This window comes from Scyliorhinus canicula, chromosome 6 (genome assembly GCF_902713615.1).
Source record: "Scyliorhinus canicula chromosome 6, sScyCan1.1, whole genome shotgun sequence".
NCBI classification, from domain to species: Eukaryota; Metazoa; Chordata; class Chondrichthyes; order Carcharhiniformes; family Scyliorhinidae; genus Scyliorhinus; species Scyliorhinus canicula.
In genome coordinates, this window is record NC_052151.1 from 178,715,385 (window position 1) to 178,742,519 (window position 27,135).

Genomic DNA, 27,135 nt, shown 5'->3' on the forward strand with positions numbered 1-27,135 from the left:
TACGGAGGAGGTTCAGGTGGGGGTGGTCTGGGAAGCCCTGAGAGCGGTGATTCGCGGGGAGTGGATATCCATCCGGGCACACGGGGAGAGGAGCGAGAGGGGTGGGAGGGATAGACTGGTGGGAGGGATGCTGGAGGTGGACAGGAGGTACGCAGAGGAACCAGGGGAGGGACTGCTGGGGGAGAGGCGCGGCCTGCAGGCTAGGTTTGATTTGCTGGCCACTGGAGGGGCGGGGGCACAGTGGAGGAAGGCACAAGAGGCAGTGTACGAACATGGTGAAAAGGCGAGTAGGATGCTGGCTCATCAGCTCCGCAAGCAGGATGCGGCAAAGGAAATTGTTGGAGTGGGAGACGGGAGTGTGGTGCGGAGGGGGGTGGAGGCGGATGGGTTCTTCGGGGACTTTTACGGGGAACTGTACCGGTCGGAGCCAACGGGGGAGAGGAGGGGAATGAAGAGGTTCCTCGACAGGCTTTCTTTCCCGAGGGTGCAGGAGGAGCGGGTGGAGCGGTTGGGTGCGCCGATTGAGCTGGAGGAACTAGTTAAGGACTGGATGGGTTCCCGGTGGAATTTTGTGGAAGGTTTGTGGACCTGGTGGGCCCCTTGCTGGTGCGGACACTTAATGAAGTGTGGGAAGGGGAGACTTTGCCCCCGACGATGTCGCGGGCGCTGATCTCGTTAATCTTAAAGAGGGACAAGGACCCCCAGCAGTGTGGTTCATACAGGCCCATATCTCTCCTCAATGTAGATGCCAAGGTGCTGGCAAAAATCCTGGCCACCAGGATAGAGGACTGTGTGCCAGGGGTTGTTCAAGAGGACCAGACAGGGTTTGTGAAGGGAAGGCAGCTGAACACGAATGTGTGAAAATTGTTGAATGTCATCATGATGCCGGTGATTGAGGGGGAGGCAGAGATAGTGGCGGCGCTGGATGCGGAGAAGGCCTTCGATAGAGTGGAGTGGGGGTACTTATGGGAGGTGTTGGGGAGGTTTGGATTTGGTGAAGGGTTTATTAGATGGGTGAGGCTGCTATATGAGGCCCCGATGGCGTGTGTGGCCACGAATAGGAGGAGGTCGGAGTACTACCGGCTTTACCGAGGGACCAGCAAGGTTTCCCCCTGTCCCCCTTGTTGTTTGCACTGGCAATTGAGCCGCTGGCGATGGCGTTGAGGGATTCAGAGAGGTGGAGAGGTTTGGTGCGAGGTGGGGAGGAACATAGGGTGTCTGTTACTGTATGTGGCGGACGCGGTGGGAGGGATGCCGGGGGTGATGGAGCTGCTAGCTGAGTTTGGGACCTTTTCAGGTTATAAACTAAATTTAGGCAAGAGTGAGGAATTTGTGGTGCACCCTGGAGACCAGGAGGAAGGAATTGGTAGGCTCCCGCTTAGGAGGGCAGGGGAGAGTTTTAGGTACCTGGGGGTGCAGGTGGTCAGGGACTGGGGGACTCTTCACAAACATAATTTCACCAGACTTGTAGATCAGATGGAGGAGGAGTTCAAGAGATGGGACATGCTGCCATTGTCGTTGGCAGGGAGGGTGCAGTCCGTCAAAATGACGGTGCTTCCGAGGTTCTTGTTCTTCTTTCAGTGCCTGCCCATCTTTATCCCCAGGACCTTCTTTAGGAGAGTGACTAGCAATATCTTGAGCTTTGTGTGGGCACATGGGACTCCGAGAGTGAAGAGGGTTTTCCTGGAGCGAGGGAGGGATTAGAGGTGGGCTGGCGTTGCCCAACCTTTTGGGGTACTATTGGGCGGCCAATGTGTCAATGGTGCGTAAATGGGTGATGGAGGGGGGAGGGGCGGCGTGGAAAAGAATGGAGATGGCGTCATGTAGAGGTACGAGCCTGGGTGCCATGGTAACGGCGCCGTTGCCGCTCTCCCCTAAGAGGTTTACCATGAGCCCGGTGGTGGCGGCAACCCTAAGAATCTGGGGACAGTGGAGACGGCATAGGGGGGAAACAGGGGGCTCGATGGAGGCTCCATTGGGTGGCAATCATCGGTTCATCCCGGGAAACAAGGATGGGGGATTTAGGGGGTGGCAAAGGGTGGGCATCAGTAAATTGAGGGACCTGTTTATTGGCGGGAGGTTTTGCAGGCCTGGGGGAACTGGAAGATAAATTTGGGCTTCCCCAAGGGAACATGTTCAGATACTTGCAGGTAAAGACGTTTGCTGGGCGACAGGTAGAGGGATTCCCTTTGCTGCCCTCGCGGGGGACGATGGACAGAGTGCTTTCTGGTGGTGTGGGTCGGAGAGGGGAATGTGTCTGACATCTATAAGGTAATGCAGGAGGTGGAGGAGTCGTCAGTGGAGGAACTGAAGGCTAAATGGGAGGAGGAACTCGGGGAGCAGATAGAGGACGGGACTTGGGCGGATGCCTTGGAGAGAGTCAATTCTTCCTCTTCATGTGCGAGGCTTAGTCTCATCCAATTCAAGGTGCTGCACTGGGCCCACATGTCTGGGACTAGGATGAGTAGGTTCTTTGGGGGTGAGGACAGGTGCACCAGATGTTCGGGGAGTCCAGCGAACCACGGCCATATGTTCTGGGCATGCCCAGCACTGAAAGAATTCTGGAAGGGGGTGACGGGGACTGTGTCGAGGGTGGTTGGATCCAGGGTCAAACCAGGGTGGGGACTCGCGATTTGTGGAGTTGCGGGAGAGCCGGGAGAGCAGGAGGCGAAAGAGGCCGGTTTCCTGGCCTTTGCGTCCCTAGTAGCCCGACGAAGGATTCTGCTGCAGTGGAAGGATGCAAGGCCCCCAAGTGTGGGGGGGGTGCCGAGGGGGGAGGGGGGGAGGGGGGATGGGGGGGGGGGGCGAGGGGGGGCGGGGCCGAGGGGGGGAGGGGGGGTGGGGGGGGCGAGGGGGGGCGGGGCCGAGGGGGGGTGGGCGAGGGGGGGCGGGGCCGAGGGGGGGAGGGGGGTGGGGCCGAGGGGGGGCAGGCCCGGAGGGGGGGGGGGCGGCGGACAGAGGGGGGCGGAGGGGGCCGCCCTGGGGGAGGGCGGCCACCGCGCGTGCACTGGTTGGCACCGGCCCAACTGCGCATGCGCTGGTTGGCACCGGCCCAACTGCGCATGAGCGGGACCCGAGTCTCTGGATCAGTGACATGGCGGGATTTATAAAATTGGAAAGGGTCAAATTTTCCCTGAGAGGATCAATACAAGGGTTCTATAAACGATGGCAGCCTTTTCTGGACTTCCTGGCTCAGAGATAGGCATCTTGGTCAATAGCAGCAGCAACCCTGGGGGGGGGGGGGGGGGGGGGAGTTCCTTATTGTAGTTTCTATTATGTAACTTAATATTGTGTTAATTTTTGTTGTTGTTAATATGTTGTGTTCTTCATTGAGGAGGGGCGAATGTGTATGATTGCTATTATTATTGTTATTTTTGGTATTTTATTATGGTTCGAGGTTGTTGTATAAATTCAAAATTTTTCAATAAAAATTATTTTTTAAAAAAACAATACACAGCGGGGCAAGATCAAAAATGACAAGATCTTGAGGTGGACGATCGAGCTCTCCATCTAGAAGTATGAGATCTTGTATCACCCGGGGAAGCTCAATGAGCCCTCTGATGCCCTATCCTGCAGTACTTGTGCCAGCGCACAAGTGGACCGACTCCGGGCTCTCCACTATGACCTCTGCCACCCGGGGGGGGTCAACCGATTCTTCCATTTTGTCAAGGCCCGCAACCTGCCCTACTCCATTGAGGAGGTCAGGACCGTAACCAGAGACTGCCAAGTCTGCGCAGAGTGCAAGCTGCACTTCTACTGGCCAGACAGAGCGCACCTGGTGAAGGCCTCCCACCCCTTTGAGCGCCTCAGCATGGACTACAAAGGGCCTCTCCCCTCCACTGACCGCAACGTGTACTTCCTCAACGTAATTGACGAGTACTCCTGGTTCCCCTTCACCATTCCATGCCCTGACATGACTTCTGCTACGGTCATTAAAGCCCTGCACAGCATCTTCACTCTGTTCGGTTTCTCCATCTACATCCACAGCGATCGGGGATCCTCCTTCATGTGTGATGAGCTGCGTCAGTTCCTGCTCAGCAAGAGCATCGCCTCGAGCAGGACGACCAGCTACAACCCCCGGGGAAACGGGCAGGTGGAGAGGGAGAACGGGACGGTCTGGAAGGTCGTCCTGCTGGCCCTTCGGTCTAGAAATCTCCCGGTCTCCCGCTGGCAGGAGGTCCTCCCCGACGCGCTCCACTCCATCCAGTCGCTCCTCTGCACCGCCACTAATGAGACCCCTCACGAACATGTGTTTGCCTTCCCCAGAAAGTCTACCTTCGGGGTCTCGCTCCCAATATTGCTGACAGTTCTTGGATCCGTCCTCCTCCGGAAGCATGTGCGGAGCCATAAATCGGATCCCTTGGTCGAGAATGTCCACCTTCTCCATGCCAACCTGCAGTATGCCTACGTGGCACACCCCGACGGGTGCCAGGACACAGTCTCCCTCCGGGACCTGGCACCCACTGGGACCACCCACGACCCCCGACCTGACATCGCCCCCCCCCCCCCGTCCCCCACGTTGCCTCTTTCACCTCTGTGCCACCTGCCCTCCCTCCAGTGAACCTCACTGCAGCCCCCACCCCAGCACGATCTGTCCTCCCACTGGATCCACTCAGGAATGACGAAGAAGAGGACAACATGCTCCCGGAGACGTAGGTAACTACATAAACGCCCACATCACCACCAGGACTGAGGCGATCGTGGCGGAGAGCCAAAGCTACCGACAGACTTAATTTGTAATGTTTTTGTCACCCCCGCCGGACTCTTTTTTTTAAAAACGGGGTGAATGTGGTAAACAACACTAGTGAGATATTGTATGTATTACGGCACTGCCCGTATATTACAGGTACAACAGTAAATCCCTGCCTGCTGGCTCCTCCCAGCAGGTGGCGTATAAAAGTCTATGCTCCCCTGCGCTGCTTCCATTCTGGTTCCAGCTGCAGGAGGCAGAACATCTTATGCAATAAAGCCTCGATTGTTTCACCATTCTCGTCTCGTGGTAATTGACAGTACATCAGACTACAGGTGCATGACATAATTTTACTTCTTAATTGCTCTGGAGACATTTTAATTCAGAGTAATTCCTCTCAACTAGCTTAGTGATTTTTTTTGTGGCCATATGCTTCAAAACTTTATTAATTCATTTGAATCCCATGGTTGTGATTTGTGATGTACTGATCTGCAGCAAAATGGGTGATGAAAAGTGGATTTAAGCTCTTTGGTATGTTCGGTAATATGCCAGTAAGATTGTAATATTATCCAACCTTGCTTTTCTCCATTGTCGTTTGTCGTCTTATTTGAAAGAAAATATACTATCCACAATTTGCCACTCAGCAAGGCCCTGCAAGAGCAAGGGAGTCTTTAGCAGAATGCAAACTGTTTGCTGCTACAAATAGTTTGAACCTGTTGAAACAGTGAGAACCAAAAATCTGATTCTGTAATTGAAATGACACAGGAACACAGCGTGATAAACTAGGAATCAAAAGGGTGTTGAATACATGTACCAGCGTGCAACCTCTTGAAATAGCATGTGCATTCCATTGCTCCCTCATGCAATTACACCTCTATCAGATGTGGGGATGTTCGCTGATTGGACAATGTTCAGCACCAAAAAAGAAAATGGTGGAAATTCTCAGCAGGTCTGGCAGCATCTGACAAGGGGGTCACCTGGACTCGAAACATTAGCTCTTTTCTCTCCTTACAGATGCTGCCAGCCTGCTGAGATTTTCCAGCATTTCCTTTTTTGGTTTCAGATTCCAGCCTCTGCAGTAATTTGCTTTTATCCAAAATTCGGCACCATTCGTGATTCCTCAGACAATGAAGCAATCCATGTGCAAATACAGCAAGACCTGGACAATATCCAGGCTTGAGCTGACAAGCGGCAAGTAGCATACGTGCCACACTATTACCAGGCAATGGCCATATCCAATAAGAGAGAATCAAACCATTGCCCCATGACATTCAATAGCATTACCATCACTGAACTACCCAATATCAACATCCTTGGGGGTTATCGTTGAGCACTTTTATTGCACTTCAGTCAGATTGGGTGAATTAACTTGTTGCAGTCACCAGCAGCAAAGCTTTCGTTGAGGTAAATACAGTAAGTCTCTAATGGGATAGAGATATTAAAAGACTGTTCGTCATCTCAGTTGATGAAGCATGACCCTCTTGATATTTTCCTCTCTTCCAACGAAAGCCCCAAATGCTATTTGAAAAAGAGGTGGGGAGTACTCTCGGTGTAATGGCCAATATTTACCCCTCAGCCAAGTTACCCAAATCAGATTACCTGGTCATTCACCTCGACTTTATTTATGGGATTTTGCTGTATGCAAATTGGTGGCCATATTTTCCACAAAACAGCAGTGGCTACACTTCAAAAATAAGTAATTGGCTGCAAAACATTTTTGAACATCTTGAGGATATGAAGAGGTGTTCCATAAGTACAAGTTCTTTGCACCATTAAAAGGGAAAGGTTTGAGGATCTTTGTTCACACATAGAGTAATTAGAATTTAAATTACATAGTCTCGTGGCTATTGAATTAGACAAGACCATGATTTTAAGAGGTAAATAAACACTTGGAACAAAAATAATAATTCTTGGGAAAAGCAAAGTAGAATTCGAGTAAGTGGTTTTGATGTGAGGCTTGCATCATCACAGATATGAAAAGTCAAATGCTCCTACCTGCTCCTACCAAAATATTGATTACCAAATCGTTTATATTAATGGTGACCCTGGCTGTGTGAGACGGTCAGGGAATAGCACAGCTAAGCAGACAGGAGTGGATTTTCAAAAATTGACGATCAACCTTCAATTAATGAATAAATTCCAAGAGTAGCAACTAGAAGGATATCAGTACGTTAATGGAGGAGCAAGCTTCAGTGAACTAAACAAGTGGACATCAAAACATTAATGCAGCAGCAGCCAAGAGTGATTCAGTAAAGGCGATCATGGGCAAAGTAATGCATAAATAAATTAGTCACAAAGTACAGAAACCATCATATTAATAAATAAATACAGCAGCAGGCAGGAATAAATTAATAGAGCAGTGGCCACAGGGTGCACAAGCAAATTAATAGGAAAGCTACCTCTTACAAGCCCATCTGAGCTACTGTTAATCTGTACCTTTGTGATGAGCCTGCTTTGGTGGAGAAATTCTGAGAGCGGTCAAGAGAATACAATCATGGGAACAGTAATTGCTCATCTTAAAATTGGCCACTGCAAGATGGAAAAGGACATCCTTGAGAGCTGAAAGATTAAACAGTAAAGAGTAATATCTTCAAATAAAGGCTTAAAAAGCCACAGGAAGTGGGTTATTTAAATTTAAGACAATTATAGTTTTTAACAACCAATTATTCATTAAACTTACCTACTGTTAACTTAAGCCATTCTAAAATACTAAAACTACGTAAATTGCTGTAATTATACCCACCTGCCGGTAATGGTGATATAGAAAATAATCCTCGATCCTCTAAACTCACCTCATGAGAATCACATTTGTTTTTGATTTCCCATGAGAATCAGCTCACATTATATTTCTCTATTGGGCAGAATTCAATATATAAAATATAACGTGCTTGTAAGCTTGTTTGGCAGTAAGCAGAAAAAGATTGTGACATAGTCGTAAGAAACTTTTCAAAGATTGCTTGACAGACCACTTAGTGACCATGTTGTACAAGTGACAAGTTACCATGAGGAATTTCCGTTATCAAGCAAAAACGGAAGTTATGGACTTCTGGTGATGTCACAGGTGGCAAGGAAGCTCACATCGTAGCTCCCACCAGGGCCCTCTTTTTAAAGCCCTTTTCACGTGTTTTTTTTCATGAAATTCCTTCATCAAAAAGCTTTCTATTGTTTATAAAGGATCTATCCCTAAGTCACTCCCAAGAGGCATAAGCAACTTACTGAAAGAAACTCGTCGACTGACTTGGAGGCGTTGCGCAGTACCTCGATGGAAAAATGGCGGAGGCTGCATCAGCAATGGCGGCGTCCCTGATTACTTCTCCACCCCCCCCCCCCCGGTCTCCGGCCTCCCTCTCAAGCCTTGGATACTTTCCCCTGATTATTGGCTACCTGGCTATTCTTCTGCTTGTACATTGGCCACGAGGTCCTGGAACAGTCGGGTGAATGGCTCCCACATTCTGACCCTCGGATGGCAAATTTGATTTTCTCCATTTGGAGAGATTCTGAGAGGTCGGACAGCCAGTTTTCAGCTTTGGGTGGTGCTGCCGTCCGCCAACCGAACAGGATTCTACGGTGGGTGATCAAGGAAGCAAAGGCAAGGGCGTCCACCCTCCTCCCCAGGAATAGATCTGGCTGGTCCGATACCCCGAAGACCGCCACTTTCGGGCAGGGTTCCGCCCTCATCCCCACCACTTTGGACATTGCCTCAAAGAAGGCTGCCCAGTACCCGGTAAGTCTGGAGCAAGGCCAGAACATTTGGGCGAGTTTGGCCGGGCCTCCTTGGTACCGTTCACATCTATCCTCCGCCTCCGGAAAGAACCTACTCATTCGGGTTCTTGTTAAGTGGGCTCCATACACCACTTTTAGTTGCGTCAGGTTGAGCCTTGCACATGTGGAGGTGGAGTTGACCCTATGCAGTGCTTCGCTCCAGAGTCCCCAACCTATCTCAATCCCCAGGTCTTTCTCCCATTTCTTTCTTGTTGCGTCCAGTATGGAGTCAGCCCTTTCTACCAGTCGCACATACCTGTTGCTACAGTTCCCTTTATCTAGGATGCTTGTGTCCAGTAACTCTTCCAGTCATGTCTGTCGTGGCGGTTGTGGATACGTCCTTGTCTCCTTTCATAGGAAGTTTTTGAATTGCAGGCACCTTAGCTCGTTCCCCCGGCTAGCTGGAATTTCTCAGTTCATCCAGTGTTGCGATACTGCCATCCGTATATAACTGTCAGTATGCTTCCGTCCTGTCCCCACTTTTTGAAGGTGGTGTCAGTCAGCGCTGGTGTGAACCTATGGTTGTTGCAGATGGGAGCTTTGTCTGACATTTTGGTCAGGCCAAAATGCTGCAGTAGCTGGTTCAAGGACTGGCGGATAGCTTTCACCACCGGGCTGCTGGTGTGTCTTTTGGGTGCGGATGCGAGTGCCGCCATGGCAAGGGCCCGGAGGGAGGTCCCCTTGCAGGAGGCCTCTTCCGCGCGCACTCACTTGGCTTCTGGCTCTTTGATCCATCCCCTTATTCGTTCGGCTGCCACCACCCAGTGGTAGAATTGGAGGTTTGCGAGGGCTAGCCCACCCCTCGGATTTTGTTTTTTGTAGGACCCCCCTGCCAATATGAACACCATGATTAGTTTGTTGAGTGCTTTGAAAAAGGGCTTGGGGATGTAGATCGGAATGGATCTAAGTAGGAAGATGTACCTGGACAGTACGTTCATTTTGATTGTCTGGATTCTCCTCGTGAGGGAGAGTGGGAGTGTGTTCCATCTTTGCAGGCCCTTTTTTGCTTCCTCTGTCAGACTGGTGAGGTTCCTTTTGTGGATTCCTTTCCAGTCATGGGTTATTTGGATCCCCAGGTAGCGGAATTTGTGTCGGGCTTATTTAAACGGCAATCCCGTTAGTGCTGCCCCCGCTCCTTGTGGGTGCACCGGGAAGATCTTGCTTTTGCTCAAGTTGAGTTTGTAGTCCGAGAAGGTGCCAAACTCTTTCAGGAGCGCGATGATTCCATCCATGCTGCTTTGTGGGTATGTAGAGGTGCAGGTCATCTGGATAGAGTGAGACTCTGATCCCCCTCTAGCTTTTTGCTGCTCTGAGAGCAATTGCGAATGGCTCGATCGCTAGAGCGAACGGTAGCGGGGACAGTGGGCATCATTGTCTGGTGCCCCTGTGCAGCCGGAAGTATCGGGAGTTGGTGTTGTTGGTCCGTACACGCTCCATGGAAACGTTGTCTAGGAGCTTTACCCAGGACGTGAACCCTGTTCCAAGCCCGAGCCGCTCCAGTACCTCTGAGGTACTTCCATTCAACCCTGTCAAAGGCCTTTTCTGCATCCAGGGGAGACAATCACCTCTGGTTTGCTCTCCCCAGATTGGGCCATTATCACGTTCAGCAGGCGCCTGATGTTCAAGGTTAGCTGTATACCTTTGACAAAGCCCTCTGCGATTATCTCTAGTATGCAGTCCTAACCGTTTGGCTAGGATTTTGGCCAATATTTTGGCATCTGCATTCAGCAGTGAGATGGGTCTGTATGACCCATTTTAAAATTTGAGAAAGTTGAATAAAAATAATTGTTTTAGAAATAAATGTTTCTATTAAATCGCACCCAAAATGTTAAAGATCACACCAGAAAATAGCTTAACAGTTACCCCTTAAACAATAAGGGTTTAAACTAGTTTGGCAGGGGGATGGGAACCAGAGCTATAGATCAGAGGATAGAGTAGCTGTTGATCTGGCAGAAATAGTATGCAGCGAGTCTGTTAGGAAGGATAGACAGTTGATAGGGCAAAGTTGCACTCAGTGGGTTAAGGCATGTCTGTTTCAATGCAAGGAGTGTCAGGAATAAGGGAGATGAACTTAGAACATGGATTAGTACTTGGAACTACGCTGTTGTGTCCATTACAGAGACATAGATTTCACAGGGGCAGGAATGGCTGCCAAATGTGCAAACTTTCATTCCAAGGCCGTCACCGTAAGTCCCTCATTGAATTCTTTGAGGATGTGATTAGTCACGTTGATGAAGGTCAGGCAGTGGATGTTGTGTATATGGATTTCAGTAAGGTTCCCCATGATAGGCTCATTCAGAAAGTTAGGAGGCATGGGATACAGGGAAATTTGGCTGTCTGGATACAGAATTGGCTAGCCGAAAAAAGACAGCAAGTAGTAGTGGATAGAAAGTATTTCGCCTGGAGGTCGGTGACCAGTGGTGTCCCGCAGGGATCTATTCTGGGACCTCTGCACTTTGTGTTTTTTATAAATGACTTGGATGAGGAAGTGCAAGGGTGGGTTAGTAAGTTTGCCGATGACACAAAAGTTGGCGGAGTTGTAGATAGTGTCGAGGGCTGTTGCAGGTTACAACAGGCCATTGATAGGATGCAGAGCTGGGCTGAGAAGTGGCAGGTGGAGTTCAACCTAGATAAATGTGAAGTGATTCATTTTGCAAGGTCAAATTTGAATGCTGAATACAGGGTTAAAGGCAGGATTCTTGGAAGTGTGGAGAAAAGAAGGATCTTGGGGTCCACGTACATAGGTTCCTCAAAGTTGCCACCCAGGTTGATAGAGTTGTTAAGAAGGTGTATGGTGTGTTGGCTTTCATTAACAGGGGGATTGAGTTTGAGAGCAGCGAGGTTTTGCAGAAGCTTTATAAAACCCTAGTTAGACCACACTTGGAATATTGTGTCCAGTTCTGATCGCCTCATTATAGGAAGGATGTGGATGCTTTGGAGAGGGTGCAGAGGAGATTTACCAGGATGCTGCCTGGACTGGAGGGCATGCCTTTTGATGAAGGGTTGAGGGAGTTGGAGCTTTTCTCACTGGAGAGAAGGAAGAGAGGTGACTTGATCGAGGTGTACAAGGTGATGAGAGGCATGGATAACCAGAGACTTTTCTGCAGGGCGAGAATGGCTGGCACGAGGGGACATAATTTTTTATTTTAATATTTTTATTTGCAATTTTTTATAATAATAACAACAGCGACGTAAACATGGCACCATAAACATTTCCACTCCCATCACAAACTTCACACCCCCTAATAATAAAACAACAGTTCTGCCCCCCCCCCCCCCCCCCCCCTCCCCTTATTGAATTCTGCTGCTGCTGACATTTTAATTTTCCCTGAGAAAGCCGACGAACGCCTGCCACCTCCGGGTGAACCCTGGCATTGACCCCCTTTAGGCAAACTTTATTTTCTCGAGACTAAGAAACCCAGCCATATCACTAACCCAGGTCTCTACATTCGGGGGTTTCGAGTCCCTCCACATTAATAAGATTTGTCTCCGGGCTACCAGGGAGGCAAAGACCAAAACGTCAACCTGGAGTCCGAGTCATTAGGGACATTTAAGCGACTCTTGGACAGGCACATAAACAGCAGTGAATTGAAGGGGTGCAGGTTAGGTTTATCTTAGATTAGGATAAATGGTCGGCACAACATAGTGAGCCGAAGGTTCTGTTCTATGTTCTATGTAATACTACTCAATGCAGTGAATACAATACCCCTAACTGCTATCTCTGTTCCCACTTCAACAACAAGAAAAAACCATCTCTGCTCTTAAAGCACTTTCACTACCAATGGCATAAGGAATACTTCCTTTACAGAGATGTTCTTTGAGAGAGAGCTCCTTTGACACTGCTTTAAAGACAAGATCTGACTCTTGTCAGATCCTTGCAGAAACTCTGACTATATGTCTTCAGAAGATGCTTATCAGCTTGACTCAGCTTCCCTTATTCTCAGACAATTGCACTGATTTAAAGGTTGTTAATCTCTTTTAACTGAACTACAGTGAGAGCAAACTGTTCGACTTCTAGTCACAGCTTCATTCAGATCAGAAATGCACTGAACTGCTTTCTGCAAAATGCCTGACGCCTTAGCTCCACCCAACAACGACATCATCATACCAAACTGAAATCTAATTAACTCCACAGGGAATCCCCTTAATCAAAACAAAGTTCCATTAGCTCAAGCTTTTTAGGATGGTTTAATTGCATCTCTCGCTCCCAAACTTTCAAACTAGGATTTATTTTAAAAGCATGACTACAGAAGTCACGTACACACACATACGAACCCAGGCTTTTAAACCTTACTGTACCAAATACCAGTAATACAGTACATCTGAAATTCCTGCATTCATCACACATTGTCTTTAATGGAGAGCTGGGAAGCATGAAAGAGATTTCAGTCAAGCGAAGGATTAAGGACGAAAGCCAATTAAGATGCTTTAAGGCTAGATCAGTCTCATACACCATCAGGCCTAAGGTCCAGGCAGAATTTGAGAGACTGGCCAAGACAGGGGTCCTCGTAAGTGATTGGGCCAAGCCGATAGTACCCATGATGAAGAAAGATGGTTTGGAACACAAATGTGGTGACTGAAAAGCCTCTGTCAATACGGTACGTGTGCAGAGCAGTACCATCAGCTTTTAATGATTTATTTGCTGAGTTGGTTGGAGGTCAGCATTTCAATAAAGTTGATCTTAGTCAAACTTACCAATAGATAAATGTTTGACAGTCAAGGGCGATTCAGGCATAAAAGACTTCCATTTGCCGTCCTATCTACACCTGCATTGTTCCAAAGTGCCATTGATCAAATTCTAAGAAAACTCGAAGATGTCCAGTGACAGTCTGATGCCATCTTAGTTATTGGAAAGAATGAAGAAGAGCATCTTCAAAATTTAGATACTACACTCAGAGACTAGAGAGCTGAAAGTTGCCTTTGGCTGATAGTTAATGACTAGAGTCGCTGGCAGGTTGTTTCGCTTCGGCCACAGGCTCGGTTTGCGGGTGCGCACTTTGATGAAAGTTGTGTTGTGTTGGCTGCGCGTTCCGTACGGAAATGCTGGTCGTGTGCGAGGAAGCCTGCTCTTTTATTTTCTAACTGGTTTTATGTAATTGTGACATGTACAGAAAGAACTTCGGGATGACAGCTCCCCTACCAGTTTGGAAAGTGTTGTAGGCCTCCTTTATCCTTGCTGGCACTGTGCAGGATGTTTGGGTGCTATGGACTGTTGAGCTGGGTGTTGTCTATAGTCATCCCCCACCTGGTTCGTCTGTGGTTGGAAAGACTGCTGCACCGATTGGGCCTTGGATTGTTGGGTCCGACGCCGTGTTGCGCAGCGTCCCCAGTTTGACTGCTGGTGACTTTGGCTCCTGTGCAACTAGTGGGGATGTTGGCCCAGATGTAAAGATGCAGCGGTGTGTACGCTGGACCGTCGTGCTCCCCAGTTCTGTAACGTCTTGTTGGAACCAAAGCACTGTTTGTTTCTAACCTTCTGTCGGCCGGCTGCTGCAGTTTTGCACCTGTTTTTGTCCTCTTGACCTTTTTCCCTTCATAGCCTCCTCTCCGTTGTCTTCCTTTCAGAGGGTCTTTGGACTTTGGGGGGAAGGGATGTAATGACTTGCAGGGGACACATCTGGCTGGGTATGATTGTTTCCGTATGCTCATTGGTGCTGCAAGCTATTCCATTATTGGCAGGGTAGCCAATTAGCACTGTTTTAAAAGCTCAGCCAGTGTGGGGCTGACCAGAAAGGACAGAGGGCTCAGTGAGGTGTACCCGGCCTCGTGTAGGTAATGTTGTTTGCTGAATAAAGAGACTTTTAAGAAACTCCCCTCACTTTACTAAACAAAGCAACCCCTTTTATTTGGAGCGTGAGTGGAGTTATAGGCAAAGTTGTTCAATGGAAGAATTAGTTCAGCCAGACAGTGAACGTGGTGGTTGATGGGGACTGGTTGCACCTCCATCCCAGGAAGCATTAGAGAATCTTCAGGTTGTCATGTTGGGTATGGCATTATAAAGAGTTTGGATGTCTTTTTGCTTTCCGTGATCGTCCCTTTTATCATTTAATTCCTCTTGCTTTCTACCTATCACGGACCTTTCCATCTGTTCGTATCACCCTTCATCCCTTACCGTGCCTGTTTAAAAACTGTTATATCTCTAAGCATTCCCAACAGCCTGAAACATTAACTCTGTTTGCCTCGCCACAGATGATGCCAAACCGGATAAGTATTTCCAGCATTTTCATTTTCAACTTTAAAATTTGGAACTATTTCCATTAGACCACAAAATTACCTAGTGATTTAGTCGAGGTTTGTAATTTTATAAAGGAATGGGACAAAGTAGATAGAAATGGACTGCTACCTGTGATTGAAGGGTCGTGGATAAATAACAAGGAAAGACCAAATCTCAGTCTAGTACATGAAAGAAATTTAGAGCACTGTGCGGGAGAAACCTTTACATAGAGGGTTGTGAGACTGTGGAGTGCATGACCAGAGTTAATAATTAAAGAGACTATGTTAGCATTATAAACAGGGATAGAAAAGTGGGTTGAGGGAAGCGGATTGAAGGACACACCGGATTGATCATGTTGAAGTAGAGGGCATACACCCATACCGGCTGGTTCAACTGATGACCCTTTTGTGAGTGTTGGAAGATCTTTTTTAAAATATGTTTATTTAAAAAATTTCACGAACAAAATCATACAAAACAATTAACTAAAGTTGCACAATAAAAGAGCAAGATTAACCAGCAATAGCATATATTAACTTAATCTCAAAAAACTAAACTAAACCTCTTAACAGCTAACGGTAACTAGCTCCTTAAAAAGGAGATAAATGGCTGCCTCTTAGGTAGAACCCTTCTACCGACACTCTAATAGTGCACTTAACCTTCTCCAAATGCAGGGAAGACATGAATTCCCCCGACCAGGCCGAGGCACTGGACGGAGTAGGAGACCTCCGCCCAAGCAGAACTCATCTCCGGACTATCAACTAAGTGAATGCAAGGACATCCGCCTTCACCCCCATCTGAAGCACCGGGGATACCCCAAAAATGGCCACCAGCGGACATGAATCCAAATCAACATTGAGTATCTCTGACATGGTGTTGAAGAAAGAGGCCCAAAAGCTTACCAACTTGGGACAAGTCCAGAAATGCGGTTAGGTAGCCCCCGAGAGCAACGTTCACACTTGCCCTCCTCCAGAGAAAAAATCCACTCAAACTCGCTTTAGTCAATGCACCCAGTGAGCACTTTGAATTGGATTAGACTTAGCCGAGCACATGAAGACGTGGAGTTGACCCTGTTAAGGGCCTCACTCCATACCTCATCATCCAGAATGGGACCCAACTCACCCTCCCATTTCACGTTCACCTCATTTAACAGAGCTGACTCCGCTGAGAGGGTTTGGTCATATATGCCTGAAATAGTCCCCCCACCAGGCCTGGCCAAAGACAACATCTTCCTCAACAGGAAAGAAGGTGAGTGAAGGGAAAGGAGGGAAAAACCCTTGTGTGAAATATCGTGAATTTGAAAGTATCTGAAAAGACTGGAACCAGAGCGTTGAAATTTATCCGTCACCTCCTTACAACTGGCAAACCTCCTCTCCACCACTTCCCTCCCATCACTCAAATGCCAAGTCCAAACCCGCTGGTAGGAAATGGTGATTATTGCAGGTGGGCGCTAGCGAAGACAGGGAACAGAGCTTAAAATGCTGCCTGAACTGCTTGCAGATTCTCAGAGTGGACACCGCCACTGAATTCAGGAATAATCTTACCGGAGAGAAAGACATTGATGTGGTTACCATTGCACCAAGGCTAGAACCCTGCATGGGCTCACTTCCATTTGTCCCCATATGGAACCAGGATCACTGAATCATGACAATACCTTCTGAATATTGGCTGACCAATAGTAAGATAATAAATTGGGTAAAGCCAAACCCCCAGACTGCCTATCTCTTTGGAGCAAAGCCTCACGGATCCTCAGGAGCTTACTCACCGAAATAAAGGAGGACATTAATTTATTTACTTTGATAAAAATGGACCTGGGGATAAAAATGGGGGATGTTGAAAAAGGAATAAAAATCTCGAGAGTATGTTCATTTTAAACCCTGCTCGCCAAGGACAGGGGACGGTTATCCCACCTTGAATCTGATTTGACACCATCAACCAGGCTAGTGTGTTTTAATTTATGAAGTGAGGCCTAATTGTGGGCCACCCGGACCCCAGCTAACGAAAACTAGTCTTGGCAAACCGAAAAGGTAGCATCTCTAGTTGGGCTCCCCTCCCTGGGGGGTTAACCGGGAAGCATTCGCTCTCATCCAAGTTGAACTTGGACGCAGAGAAGGAACTAATCTCCTAAGTAGATTCACTATCTCGTCCACAGATGATACGGGGTCCATAATATAGAGAAGTAATTCATCCTCGAAAAGGGACACGCGATTCCCCACCCCTCCCTGATTTATCCCCACCACTTAACAGAGAACCTCGGCGCTATTGCAAGCTATTCTGTTGTCAAAACAAACAGGAGCGAAGACAGTGGACACCGTGTCTCATGCCCCTATTCAATGGGAAGTAGTCGGAGTTCAAGACATTCGTAGGAACACTAGCAGTGAGCATGATCGATTACTCAACAGATACATAAAGGTTCAGCAACCAGGCCCTCCCAAGATGGTCACTATCCAAATCACAAACTCAACAAAGAAAAATCTGCAGGTTCGGTCAGCAAACTATTCCCCCCCACGGATACTACCACAACCAAGTACACATACAATTAGAAGCAAGGCCAACACAACCAACTAAAATCTACTTCTAACAAACCCAAGCAAAAGAACTCTAAGCTCATTATCTAACAAAAACTAGTATAATGATCTGCAATCAATCCTTCAACACAGCATCCATTAGCTAACTCTTAAGTTGCAGTGAGGCTCTAACTAGAGTGAAGAAAAATCGTTGCAAACAGCAAAATAATAAAACCCCAAAAAACCATTGTGCTTCAACAAGGAGCTATATTTTCATAACAATCAGAACATAACCCCACATAAAACTAAACTCCAAACCTAAGCCCAAATTATAAACATTCAACCCCACAAGAACAGGAAAATCCAAGAAGAAGTATAGAACCCCAACAATTCCACAAGCCTATCCCAATACCCAAGAAGCTCATTCGCACCAGAGCCAAACCGGGTTTCTTAACAAAGGAGTCCGCCTCTCCCAGCGCATCGAACACGGGCAGCATGGTAGCATTGTGGAAAGCACAATCGCTTCACAGCTCCAGGGTCCCAGGTTCGATTCCAGCTTGGGTCACTGTCTGTGCGGAGTCTGCACATCCTCCCCGTGTGTGCGTGGGTTTCCTCCGGGTGCTCCGGTTTCCTCCCACAGTCCAAAAATGTGCAGCTTAGGTGGACTGGCCATGATAAATTGCCCTTGGAGTCCAAAATTGCCCTTTGTGTTGGGTGGGGTTACGGGGTTATGGGGTTATGGGGATAGGGTGGAGTTGTTGACCTTGGGTAGGGTGCTCTTTCCAAGAGCCGGTGCAGACTCGATGGGCTGAATGGCCTCCTCCTGCACTGTACATTCTATGAAATAGTCCTTTCCCTTAAAAGTCATCCTTGCCGGTGGATAAACCACACCATTTCGGACACCACTTTTGTATAGGGCAGTAATGATTTTATTGAATGCAGCCCTCTTCTTCACCAGATCCGCTCCCATACTTGAGTAAAACCTGATGGCATGACCTTCCCATTTGAAGTCACGATGCTCCTTCGCTCATCTCAGAACCCGCTTTTTCCTTTGAAGCTGTGAAATGTCACTATTACTGCATGCAGTGGATCCTCAGGGCGAGGCCTCTGCCGGAGCTTGGTCCAACTCGGGCGGGACTTGAATCCATCTTCCCGAATATCTCTGCAAAGTACTCCGTCCCCTCTGGCAGCCCCACAATTAGGATGTTTTGCCTCCTGGACAACTTCTGCTTGGCCTTCAAATTTATCTTGGCCTTCAACAATTTATTTGCTTCAACCACCAGAGACATCTCTGCTTCCACTGAGGCAATCTGATCACTATAGAACAGTACAGCACAGAACAGGCCCTTCGGCCCTCAATGATGTGCCGAGCCATGATCACCCTACTCAAACCCACATATCCACCCTATACCCGTAACCCAACAACCCCCTCTTAACCTTACTTTTATTAGGACACTACGGGCAATTTAACATGGCCAATCCACCTAACCTGCACATCTTTGGACTGTGGGAGGAAACCGGAGCACCCGGAGGAAACCCACGCACACAGGGGGAGGACGTGCAGACTCCACACAGACAGTGACCCAGCCGGGAATCGAACCTGGGACCCTGGAGCTGTGAAGCATTTATGCTAACCACCATGCTACCCTGCTGCCCAAAAACTATGTTTTTTCTCTGCTGACAAGTTCTGAGAGGCCTCCAATTCTGTCAACGGGCCACCTTCGTTCCCCTGACTTTTCAGGACATTTCACTTATATAGGATCCTTGTCCCATTAATTATGTGGGGTTTCAAAAGAAAATACCCCCTTAAACTAAGAAAAAAAAGAGCAAAAAGTGTTGTACACTAATGGGAGCCACCTTGGGTTTGGTGTGAATGAACTGCTGAAGTAATTTCCATTTCTCCATCTCTCACCCTAAAATTAAACAATATTTTTCAACTCAGTCTTGAAATATGTACGAGCTGAGCTATTGCTGTCCATTTCACCAACTATCCAGGGAAGTGAATATTTTGTTTTACTTTGGAAGAGAATTGGATAAATACTTGAAAAGAAAAAAGTGTAGGGGGCTGTGGGAAAGAACAGGGAAGTGGAACTGATTGGATTGTTGGTTCAAAGAGCTGACACAGGAACAAATAGCCTCTATCTGTGTTGTATCATTTTATAAAGTCAGACGTTATGAGGTTGTTTATTTCTGTTTTGGAGCAGAGGATTTGTGGTTTGCTATGTATAAAAATGTGTGTTCAATTATCCTGTGGTGCAGTTTTTCACCATGGACAAGTGTTTTTGTGGTAACATAGTGTTTATGAAACAGCCTGGTACTTCTTCACTAAGTTGGATTCATTTTCCTTTTGCACAGTTGTCACTTTCGAATTGCCTTCACTCTGTTTGTGTATAACACATGTTTGAATAGTTTGATTTCAGAGAAAGAGCTTTAAGCTTCAGTAATCATAGTTTGGCCAGAATTTCTCCAGTCGTTGCGATTCACTTCTCCCGTCAGCAGCACATCCCCGCCAACCGGTTTCGCAGCGGCATGGGATGGTTACGATAGAAAATCCCATTGACAAGCGGTGGGAGGGTCGAATCCCGCTGCCAGCAAACGGCACGTGACTGAGAAACACACGGCTGGGGGACCGCAGAATCCAGCCCTTAATCTTTCAACATTTGTCTTTGGGAATAATTCATATCTGCCTAACTAGGGATGGGGGAAGGGAATGATTTCTCCCTGTTCCTGATCCACTGGCGCATTTTAACAGAATCTGACTGGTTAATAGATTTCAAGAATGGAGGCGAGGCCTGTTGGTATACTGCTGATATTGAACTATGTTCCAGAAATAAGTCTGTCAAACTAAGTCACACATGTTGTATGGGATACTACTAATCTAATTAACTCACACATATTATGTGCTATTTTCAGATAGAAAGTATCTTGGAAACACAATTCTGAAGCAGGCTTAGTACTTTAAATACTACTCCGTTTTAAGTACTGCCAGACTTGCATCATATATGGCAATCTTAACCCTCCATAAAGTTACCTTCCCCCACTGCCCACCACTTGCCTGCCTAATTGTGACTGCAATTGTAATTTACAAATTAGGCCTAACCTCATCTATAGATTCCACAGCAAGTGTTCAAATCTGTTGTATGAGTACTTCCAGCACATGTAAAGTTATTTTCAACAGTCGTATTGGCAGGAACCCGGTAAAGAGTAATGTTATATCTGCTGAATTAAATGCTTTGATTTATTGTGCATTATTCAAAAGATTAAATCTGCTTGCAGCTATGGTCCCTGCAGTACAGTCAGATCATTGAGCTGCATCTGGTAGAAGTAGAGAGAAGAGCTGCTTTAATCATGAAAACCAAGGTCACCTTTATTAGCCAACAATGCCAACTGTATTTTATATTTAATTCTTTGCCTCTGTTTTTTTTTTGTGTCTAATTTTGATTCTGCACTTAAAGATTATTGTACTCTCAGTTTAATAAACCAAATATTCTTTTTGGGCAGAGGCTGCTCAGAACTGTACAGGATACCAATGGTCGAATATAAAGTGGACAACGAAGGAACTCCTTGCGAGTTCAAAACCCCCTTCAGACGAAACACTACTTGGCACCGAGTGGCCACACCAGCGGGGCAGCCGCTCTCCCGATGCTCCCCAATACAAGGGGCAGCCGACAGGCTTCAATCGCAGCAAATGTTACAGCAGGTCCGTGCAGCTATTCCTCGCAGTACATCCTTTGACAGAAAACTGCCAGATGGTGTGAGGTAATGTTCTTCTTAATTCCTCTTAACTGCTGAAATTCTACCTCTGAAATTCCGGCATCAATACCAAGGGGCTGCACACTTCCTAATTGAATGCAACTCCAAAGCGTGAATACTGCTTTGAGGGCAGATTTAATGCAGTATGCCTCCGAAGCTTACAGATTGAAATGAGTGTTGTTTGAATGGGAGACAGCTGTGTGCTGTCTAACTGCAGTACAGCTTTAGGGGGTAGCATAGGTAAATCTTTGACAGCAATTGCACTGATGATTTATTTAGCTCTCCATCTTCCATTGAAAATATGAAAATGTTCTCAGATATTTTATATATTCATTTATGAATGTGCTTGTTAAGTGAGCCTGCAAGTGTAAATATTTAACTTGCTATAATTGTCTCCATTTCTGTCTAAGAAAAACACTCAGTGGGATTCTCGGCAGCGCACCCATGCCCCGCGGGCTTCCCAAAGACGTGGGGGTGGCCACAATGGGAAACGCCATTGGCCAGGTGTGAGAAAGGGCCCTGCTGCCGGCGGGGCCGCGCTGCGACGGTAAATGAGGCTGGTGGGACAGAGAATCCCGCCCAATCTATATACTATTAGTCAGGGAATGATTTAAATGTATCGGTACCATACATGCCAACTGGCAATTTGAGGGTTTGGGCTGACAAGATTCGGTCTGTCCTCGATGCTTCCAGTCCTCACTTTCCCAACCCACCCCCCAGCAGCTGTCTGTTTCTCTCCTTCAAAACTGGTACAAGCAATGATCTCAGCCATTGTACGAGAAGCAAGTATTCTCTTGAGAGCAGAAATTTCAGACTACAGCTTATAATAGTCAGAATTGCTGCTATTAGTAACAGGAACAGTGTTGTACTCTGCCTGATTGCCTTGAACATTTCAACATACCCTGCTGTAGCATATTTAATAATAGCTTCTAACATTCTTGTGAAGAATCCATATCCTCACAGTTGATTTACCATTAGCCAGTCCAATAGGAGAGATGCACAGAGAGATTTAAAAGCAACAGCTTTTGACCTCCACGATGTAGACTTGTCATTAGTTGATGGGAAAGAATTGATTGAAATGCAACAGACCAGAAAGCAAATGTATATGTAGCTACCATCCAACATGAAGATGATAATTTTGAATGATGTACGTTTATATAATATTGAGCCTCATTAACAACACCATATGCAGGATCAGCCAGATAATCCCCGTTTGCACCAAAATCGGGGGAGGATGCAGCTTTTGCGATGCTCCACCCCCTCAAAAAACAGCATGCTCGCCGTCGGAGCGGCCTCAGGACGTCACCTGAGGCCCTCCCCAATGCTCCTGTCCCGATGGGCCGAGTTCCCGATGGCGAGGGACACATCCTTTTTTTTGTGAACCCGGCGTGGCGGCTGTGATCTGAGCCCAGCGCCACCACAGTCGGGGGGGAGCCATTCTGCTGGCAGCCGGCCTTCGTCGGGGTCTGGGGGACTGGTGGGGTGGCGAGGCTGGTTATGGGGCGCAGTTTTTGGCAGACCGGGTCTGCGCGTGGCTGGCACCATGTTGCACGTTGCTGCCGCTGCAGGCTGCCGCCGTGTGCATGCAGGGCCACGGACCCGGCAATTCTCCGGCCGTACCGCGGGTAAAGCCTTTACGCTGCACGGCTGCTCCCCCCCCCCCCCCCCCCCCAGTAGACGTAGGATCGGTGCAGCTTTTGTGCCATTTTTTCTGGCATAAAACACCACTGTTCCCACGCCGGCGTCAGCACTTAGACTGCAAATCGGAGAATCCAGCCCCTTATAGTTACATAGCACCTGTAAGGTGTAAAAAACATCTCAAGGTAATTTGCAAATGGGTATTATGAAAGTAGATTTCTCAAGGAAGAATAAATTTCGACATGACTAAAGGATCAGTTGAAGAGATGAATTTCAGAGAACCGTAGGGTTGAATTTTCCTCAGTTTGGGTAGCTGGGAAAATAGGGGGGTGCCACATGGGACACATTCCCTCTGCTGGAAAACTTGACCAGGTTGGGCTGGAAATTGTTGGATATGCTATCCACTCCATGGCAACAGACAGCCAGATGCACTTTTTTAAGGCCAAATTAGTGGTGATTTAGTGGCCTCATCATAAATTAAAGGTTTAATTAGTTGTGATATTACAATACTTATCCTGAACTGTATTCTTAATCCTGTGTCAAAACGGTTGAGTGACATGATGGGAAACTGTAGTTTGAGCTTTCATTGATTGACCAAATGTTTTATTCACCCAGAAGGCGTAAGGCGTAAAAGGAGTTAAAAAAGGGGTCAAAAAGTAAACATCAAAGTGTGAAGACAGACAGTGGGAACTGAAACATAAACACCTCAGCAGAATCTCAGAAGCCAACGTGCGGATTAGAGCCAGTACAAATCAGCTGGGTGCCAAGGCAACCATGCTTTCTGTGTTTTGACCAGGCACTAGAATTGGAATGGTTGAGCTACTGGGCGTTGGAGCATGGGAACCAGAGATCTTGGGCTTGATTCTCTGGGCGCGATTCTCCGCCCCCCACACCGGGTGGGAGAATAGCGGGAGGGCCTCCCGACATTTTTCACGCCCTCCCGCTATTCTCTTCCCCACGCCACGAATCGCCGCTCGCCGTTTTTTACGGTGAGCGCCGATTCTCCGATGGGCCGAGCGGCCGACCCTTCACACCCGTTTCACCACGGCAGCAAACACACCTGCTCGCTGCCGTCGTGAAACGGGCGCCATATGCCCGTTTGGGGCATCTAGAGGCCCGATTGGCACGGGAGCACCACGACTGTGCTCGGGAGGGGACAGGCCCACGATCGGTACCCACCGATCGTCGGGCCAGCGTCCAAAACAGACGCACTCTTTCCCCTCCGCCGCCCGGCAAGATCAAGCCGCCACGTCTTGCCGGGCGGCTGAGGAGAAAGACGCCAACTGCGCATGCGCGGGTTGGCGTTGTCCAACCTGTGCATGCGCGGCTGACGTCATCGGCCACGCCAGCTGCCGTGACGTTTGACGTGCGGCCTTGACGACCGTCGTCAGGGCCGTGACGCACGGGGCCGCGCTCCTAGCCCCACCCGGGGGGAGAATCTGCCACGGAAGTGGCCGTGAAGGCTGCCGTGGGTCACAGCCTGTCCCACGGCAGCCTTTACGATTCTCCGCATTTGTGGAGAATCTCGCCCTCTGTTTTTGGGACTATGTCCCCACGCCGGCGTAAAAATTGTGGACTTTCACGGCAGAAAAACCTTTGCTGCAGATACGGGCCGTCGCACTTCCGGGTCGGAGGCCGCACATGCATACGGGGGCGGCCTCCAGCGGCCGCGCCATGGCGGACTCGGAAAATAGAGCTGGATGCTGAAAATAGACCTCCCGATCGGCCGTGCACCCGACCCTGACCGCCCGCCCAAACATTGGCCGGCTGCGTGTAAGTTCCCCCCCTACCCTCTGATCGGCCCGCCCCTAACCAGGGAAGCCGCGGACTGAGTCGCAGCCGCCACATTAGTCTCCCGACTGGCAGGACCATGAGTGGCCATTGGGACTTCGGGAGGTCGGGGACGGAGAATGGTGGAGCGGGTTTTCCAGCAATGGCCCTGGTAGGTGCTGAGCAGCTTTTTGGGGCCCACAAAATTGGGGAACAGGCGCCGGTCCCGATTATGTGCGAATGAATTTCAGTATCGTCGTTCAGAGAATCCAGCCCCTTGAAAGTTTGACTTGGTGTGGGTCCAGTTACATCTTTTGCAATAATTCAGTTGAGTTGGTTTGTAAATTGGGAAGCACGGTGGCTCAGTGGTTAGCACTGCAGCCTTACAGCGCTGCTGACCCGGGTTCGATCCCGTCCCTGGGTCACTGTCTGTGTGGAGTTTTCACGTTCTCCCTGTATCTGCGTGAGTTTCACCCCACAACCCAAAGATGTGCAGGTTAGGTGGATTGACCACACTAGATTGCCCCTTAATTAGAAAGAAAATAATGGGGTACTCCAACAAAAAAATGTTTTTAAAGTTGGTTTGTAAAGAAATATAGGAGGAAATTGACTCAGCACAGAAATTATATACATTTTATGTGTCTCATTGGCTGATGCAATGGCACCTGGGACCTGACTAGAGTAGTTGCATGGAAATTGCACTTCTGCATAGGGTGTAATGGGAATGTTCTTGAGCTTTAACACTACAGTTCAGACATCAGCGTGTTTCAAGTCTTATTTATAATGAATAAAATATAACCCTGTCACCAATAAGGGTATCACGTCAAATCATTTCGGGCCTTAGAAAATAGGGTTATAGAGTTCATTAACTCTGCTACTCTGAATTCCAACAGGTCCCGGGAGTGTCAATATTAAGGGAGGTTCCTGGGAGCAAATGAGTGTTTGTTGAGGTCTCAATGGAATGTGCCAATGTTTACATGGGATCGCTCCTCCAACTACAAGGTGCAAGTCAGGAGTGTGATGGAATACTCTCCACTAGCCCAGATGAGTGCAACTCCAACATACTTGAGAAGCTCCACACCATCCAATACAAAGCAGCCTGGATGATCAGCTCCTTATCCACCAACTGCATCCCACTTTCTCCAAATCCAAAGTGTAGCAATATGTACCTGCATGGGTCCTAGCTCCGCTTCCCTTTTTATGAGGTATGTAACACATTCCTTGTTCCAGGCCTACCCGGGTCCCCTCCCACAACTCCTTTACCGGTACATCAATGATTATTTTGGTGCAGCTTCATGCTCTCATCCAGACCTGGAAAAATTCATCAACTTCGCTTCCAGTTTCCACCCCTCCATCACTTTCACCTGGTTCATCTCAGACACTTCCCTTCCCTTTCCTTTCTTGACCTTATTGTCTCCATTTCGGCAATCTACTAATCTACTAATCGACCATCTACTAATATTCACTACAAGCCCACTGACTCCCACAGCTATCTGGACTACAGCTCTTCACACCCTACACCCTGTAAGGACTCCACCCCTTTCTTTCAGCTCCTTCGTCTCCGTTTAATTTGTTCCGAAGATGCCACTTTCTAAAGTGGTGCTTCGAAAATGTGTTCCTTCTTCCTCAACCGTGACTTTCCACCTACAGTTGTTGACCGGGCTCTCAACAGCATGCGGTCTATCTCCCACGCCACTACCCTCGCCCCCTCCCCTCCCAGAACAAGGCTAGAGTCCCCCTCGTTCTCACATTTCACCCACCAGCTTCTGTAATCCTCCGCCATTTTCGCCAACTCCAGCGTGATGCCACCACCAATCACATCTTCCTTTCACTCTCTGTCAACATTCCGCAGAGACCGTTCCCTCCGAGACAATCTAGTCCACTCCTCCGACATACCCAAAACCTCTCCCATCACCCATGGCACCTTCCCAAGCAATCGCAGAACATGTAACACCTGTCCCTTTACCTCTTCCATGCTTAACAGCCCAGGCCCAAAACACTCATTCCAGGTTAAGCAGCGTTTTACATGTACCTCTTTCAATTTGATCTATTGCATTCGCTGCTCCCAATGTGGTGGTCTCTATATCGGAGAGACCAGACGCAGACTGGGTGATCGCTTTGCTGAGCACCTTCGGTCTGTGGACATTCAGAACCCTGACCTTCCCGTTGCTTGCCATTTCAACACATGACCCTGCTCCCATGCCCACATGTCTCCTCTTGGCCTGCTGCAATGTTCCAATGAAGCTCAACGCAAACTGGAGGAACAACATCTCCTCTTCCGGTTAGGCCGCTACAGCCTTCCAGCCTGAACATCGAATTCAACAACTTCAGATGATGAGCTCTACCCATCTCGACCCCTTTGTTTTCATTCCATTTCATTTTTAACTGTCTTTTACCTTTTATTCTTTCTTATCTTTCTTCATATATATCCCCCCATCTTCTCCCCCCCCAAGCCTTACCTTTTCTCCCTTTTGCTTCTCCCTTCCCCCCAACATCTGTCACAGTTTATGCTGTGATGTTAGTTTCTCTGCTGTTTGGTCTTTCACATCTTTTATTCTCTCTGTGGACTACCATTAGCACTTTTTCCCTTGGTTTATGTGGCTATGACTCATCTTTCATTCCCTCACCCCACAGTATAAATATCTCCCATTTTCTATGATTTTTTAGCTTTGACAAATGGTCATCTGGTCTCGAAACATTCGCTCTTTTCTCTCCCTACAGATGCCAGATTTGCTGAGATTTTCCCACATTTTCTTTTTCTTTTAGTGATGTTGGTTGAGGGCTAAATATTGACCATAACACAG

At 48.0% G+C, this 27,135-nt stretch overlaps 1 protein-coding gene across 7 annotated transcripts in view; it reads left to right on the top strand.

Annotated features, from left to right (window-relative positions):
- LOC119967679 (signal-induced proliferation-associated 1-like protein 2) overlaps window positions 1–27,135 on the top strand; it is a 651,675-nt gene that overhangs the window by 451,514 nt on the left and 173,026 nt on the right. For all 7 annotated transcript variants that reach the window (XM_038800505.1, XM_038800501.1, XM_038800504.1 and 4 more), the window contains one exon: window positions 20,672–20,929. In XM_038800505.1, coding sequence (XP_038656433.1) covers window positions 20,672–20,929 — 258 coding nt within the window. The remainder of the gene's footprint in view (window positions 1–20,671; window positions 20,930–27,135) is intronic.